This window comes from Chaetura pelagica, unplaced genomic scaffold, assembly GCF_000747805.2.
Source record: "Chaetura pelagica isolate M959 unplaced genomic scaffold, ChaPel_1.0 scaffold455, whole genome shotgun sequence".
In the NCBI taxonomy this organism is placed as follows: Eukaryota; Metazoa; Chordata; class Aves; order Apodiformes; family Apodidae; genus Chaetura; species Chaetura pelagica.
In genome coordinates, this window is record NW_009953483.1 from 2,000,646 (window position 1) to 2,005,747 (window position 5,102).

Sequence of the window (5,102 nt, forward strand, 5' to 3'; positions counted from 1 at the left end):
GATCCCATAGGGACACAATGGAAACTTTGGTTTTATGCTCCAGGAGTACTTTCTGGTCAAGAACAGAGCAGTCCTCAGGCAGAACAATTTCTCTCTTCTCTTTTTCCCCTCTGCTACAAAAGAAATGTCCCACAGAACAAGAGGTGACCAGATTTAATATGGCAAAGTCACAGGCAGAGTAATGTATAGATGCCAGGGATGCTGCTCTGCTTTGCCTGGTCGGTCGTTTAACTCCAAGGCCACTGTAAATGATGCTAAACAGAATTGTTTCAGTTAGGAGTCAAATCTCAGTTTGACCCCCTAGGAAGCTGCAGGCAGGGAAGGAGGGAAACTACGATTCTGCTGGGATCTGACTGGAGACTTCCGCTAGCAAAGGGTGCTAGCTAGGCTGGTCCTTTGCCAGTACAGCAGCAGCAGGACATCTGAGGAGGGGACTTGCAGCTGGGAATGCTGTGTTTATATTTTCTTTCTCCACATCACACAGATTAGATCTGCTTTTAAGGTGGAAAGCAGTCAGAAGTGAACTACTATGCATTAATGTGTTCCTGTTTGGGCAAGTGAGTCACTTCGTACCTGCAGCCAAAATGTGGCCCTCTGGCTGGAATTTCCACAACACCTGAAGGAAGCAGGAGCACCAGACCCATTATTTTTAGCACCACACATCTTCTTAACTCGCTATAGTGACTTTCAAAACTTTTACCCTAAAAGACCAAAAATACATGGTAGGTGTTGCTATTAGTAGGAATTTGTATCAGGGCAGTGTTTCTGTAGCACGAGGCTTAAAGCAACATTTTGCCCAGAAGTTTGGAGATGGGGAACAGGTGTTTCACATAGGAGTCAGCCATCCTAAATGTCCAGATCAACCTTTTTGAGTGATTTTATCCTCCTCTAAACTACAATAAAACAGTACTGCAGGTGCTGTTGATATTTGTTTCTTAAGGTACAAATTAGGAAGTGTGAGCCCTTATTTCTTACATCAAGCATCTTAGTGCTCCTTCTTAGGAGATCCAGTGGTTTAGATAGCAAAGAAAGGTCAAGGTATGAATAATGAAGAATGTCTTCTACAAAGTAAATTAAGGAAAAGGCAGTACAGTGATGTGTATATCCAGCTGCAATTTTCCTGCTGTGTCTGCTGCTGGAGAATTTCTGAGACTTAAGCAACTCAGGTCATAAAGGGACAAAATTTGTTATGTCAAATGATCCTCAAGTGAATGGAACCCCAAATTGTTGGTTTGTGTTTAATTACCTCAGTTACTATGTCTATTGATTGCAAAGATTACATACTTAAACAAAAGCCTACAAAATATTTACCTATCTTAAAACAGATAGAGAGGTTTTGATTTTGTTAGGAGAAGATGTTGTAAAAAGGGTTCTTACTTGAAATCATAAGGCACCCAACTTGCTTATTGACATATATTAATAAAAAATTGTAAATGTAGATCAATCTCTCCATTCTTCAGTTTTACTCAGTTTACAGTTCCCCTACAGAAACAGGCCATCTATTTCCTCACTCTTTAAAAGAAAACCTATTAATAAATCATAAATTCCATTCACATTTCAGTAACTCAGTAAAATCACCATCAACACTAGATGCAACATAATCCTGGCAGCAAGCCCATGTGATTGCATCTTGCTGGTGGAAGCCTGGGGATGGTGTTGGACTCTTCTCACAGAGCAGGTCTTTGGCTAGCATTGCCTTTTTCCCACTGTAACTTTCTTCCTTTTTCTTTATAATTTGTTCCTCTTCCCCTTTGCCTTATGTTCTTCTTACATGAGACCCTTCGAGTTAGCAAAGGAAATCTGCAAGTACCATAAGATGACCTGACGTAGAGTTACCTTCAGTGTTACCAGTCATGATACAGAAGGTCCTCTGCAGACAGGTTGCTTATGCTAACACAGCAGGCTGCCCATAGCAGACAGGGCAAATTGGGCTATACCAGGATTTAAAACTGCCTTTTAATCTCTACAGGTTGGCTGCATCCACAACAGACAAATACATTCCTTTAGATTTATAGTTAGCCTTGAACTGGCATATGGAGTCCATAACCCCCAACCATGAATAAAACGGGATCAGAATTTTATGGATATCTCTAGGTGGGATATTTCAGCCACAACAAAGTTAACTTTTCATATAACCATCAGAGGTGAAGTGAAAGGGCAAATACATTATTCAAAATGTACATCAATTAAAAGAAACCCACTGAATCCATTTGAATATGCTGTTGTAAATGTGACTTTCACTGGGACTCAATAAATTAAATTTGGTCAGCACAGAAATTTGTTGAAAGCACATTTCAGACTCATGCCCAAATACATTAAGAAATGCACGTCATTTTCTGCTGTACTCACTCATTTGCTCTAGCTAGTGGCCCTTAACCAAGAGGGCTTGAGTACCAAATCATATGCCCATGTTATAAAATCAGAAAAACAAGTAAAATAACAAAACCAGTTTGCAGCAACGACTGATAGTGAAACAAACTGTCATGGAATCACTGTGTCCTGTAGCAGCAGAGGACACCTGGCTGATTCAGATATTCAGAGCAAACTTTTTTTCTTGATCCTGATGAATAATTAGACTCTTACTATAAAGTCAATAGGTGGCATGTTGGAATTAAAAGCAACAGTTATTTTAATGTTGGGAAAAGTAATTGAAACATTAGGCAGCTCTTCCAGGCACTTCTTATTTCCCATTATACAGAAAGGAAATGACAGATGCATCCTCTTTGCTGTGCTCCTGACCTGCAGTGATGACTTGAGATGCCTACAGAACTGGGGAAAATGAGGATAGGGAAAAGAAATGAGAGCATACAAAATATGAAAAACAGACAAGACATGCAGATCACCCAGAAATATGAGGAAACATGAGCCAGGACTTGAAGTCCTGAAGCTTTCAACCAAGAGAAATACAGTATGTACAGTTATAATACTTAAATATTCACTCCTTTTTATCTCTTCTAAAAACAGAGAAGAATGAAGAAGAGGAACAGGAAGCCAAAAGAGAAATAAAACGTAGACTCAGTAGAAAGGTGATGATGTGTTTTTTGTATTATGTATTTCTGTACATAGGATTATTTTTATAAGGTTCTAAAAATCCATATGCAGGGCTCATTGCCCCTGGATAAGAAACAGTTACAGATCTACTGCCCTGACTTTGGGAGTTTGTTCTGGGAATGGATGGGTGGTGTTTCCATCCCTCTCCCTAGTCTGCCCTTCTCCACAAAGGTACAGTTTCCGTTACATGATCGTCCTTAATTAATTAAAATGAATGTTATTTGAGGTGACTGAAACAATTCAGCATCATAATGACTAAGCTAGAGTATCTGTTCCCTAGGTGTTAAATTATTTTTTTTTTTAGTTAAGCAGGTACCTGCTGCTTATTTCAAAAGTACAGTTGAACACAGCAGACTCTGTAATCATTACTGCAGATGAACCTACTGTCTCATGGGGTAAATGGTGTGACAGTTGCAAAGTCACATTTAACATTCCAGGGATAACTGTCACGATTCTCTGTGACCTGCCCGACAAAGACTATTTTTATAATTGAAAAAATTAGGTTGTGCTGCTTCTTCATTCTCATGTGGTGCTCCCAGGATGGTGGCTTTTTTTAGACACCTGAAAGTGACCCTATTTAGAAATACCATTAAAGTTCTCTCGAGATTGCATCATACCCTCAGCTTTTATTTTCTTTTATTTCATCTTATTAAATGTACTATTTTCTGCCTCCTGCCTGCAGCTCAGCCTGAGGCCTACAGTGGCTGAACTTCAAGCAAGAAGAATCCTTCGATTTAACGAGTATGTGGAGGTCACGGATTCTCCGGATTACGACCGTCGTGCTGACAAGCCTTGGGCCAGGTTAACTCCTGCAGACAAGGCAAGGGAGAGATGTAGATTATAAGAATATGCTTCTATCTGTCACTTAGGGGGAGCTTTCCTCTGGTTTATGTTCTCTTGATACCAGCATCATGAATGACATCTGCTGGAGGCAGTGAGACTGTCCTGGTACTACTGTGCATCTACTGCTTGTAGCTCAGGAAACACACACAGGTGCCTATTTGAGCATATTTCCCACCTCCATTATAGCAGTTCAGGCCAGAATTTCTTGCATTTTTAAAGCCTTGCTAAGCCAGGTACACACTTAGCAAAGATGGCCATGAGCTGTGGAATCCAGGCAAGGTTTCTGCAGGCAGAAGCCTTTGTCACTGCCACCAAGAGTTACTTTTGCAGCTCATTCAGGTGAAAAAAGGTAGAAGCTGCTCCATCCTTTTAAAGGTTCTTGGCCACACCTGTCAGTGCAGGAGCTGACAGTATGTGTGCAGCACACCTTCTTCGGAAGTTTGCCCCCAGCATACTGCAGGTCATAGTTCCTCTGCAAAGGATAAGACACATGAGTCTTTGATTCTCTTTTAAAAAACAGATAAGTCAAAGATTACCATTAAATACTCTTCCATTTTGCTCCTATACTACTTCATAAAATGAAGGCTGTAGGATTTATGTATCAAAAAGTGCTGGCCCCTTTAGCACTGGGTCTGACCCAACTTTATGGAAAGTCTATGAGATGTAGTTGGCATGAAAAGTGATGCATGCAATAATCCACTGTCTTTTAGCTAAGGACTGTGAAGCACTGATTTTATTTCGGCTTGTATTTTAATATTAATGCCAGCTCATCTGACAATCAAAGGAGAATCTTATATCAAGTCAAGATGGAGATATTAAAAATGTACCCAGAAATGTTTGTAGATGTTGGTTCTGGGAGGTGCTGAACAGTCTCAAGTCCTGACGTAGACTGTAGGAGGTTAGAGCACCCAGTACCTCCACTGTCACCCAGGTGAAACCAGGGTAAATGGCAGCAGGGCAAACTGGAGTTTCCTACCTACTTTGGGGTTGCAGTTCTTAATCTCAATTAATTTTGTATTGAACAGATGCCCAAGACTGGTTCTGTGAATCCATTTTTGTTGACCTCAGCAGAAAGGCAAAGACCCCGGGTTGCCTGGAAACTTCCTTACACTTTTTTTCCCAAGGAAGTAATTTTTCTAATTCCAGTGGGAGCAGAAAATTGTGCTGTAACTATATTATGGAGCTGGAGCTCTGGTGTCTTTCCTGCT

At 40.5% G+C, this 5,102-nt stretch overlaps 1 protein-coding gene across 1 annotated transcript in view; it reads left to right on the forward strand.

The window, feature by feature from the left end:
* The window catches only part of PHACTR2 (phosphatase and actin regulator 2), a 129,441-nt gene that overhangs the window by 119,127 nt on the left and 5,212 nt on the right, over positions 1-5,102 (forward strand). Inside the window, exons 11-12 of the mRNA XM_009998550.1 lie at positions 2,965-3,026; positions 3,734-3,871. Coding sequence (XP_009996852.1) covers positions 2,965-3,026; positions 3,734-3,871 — 200 coding nt within the window. The remainder of the gene's footprint in view (positions 1-2,964; positions 3,027-3,733; positions 3,872-5,102) is intronic.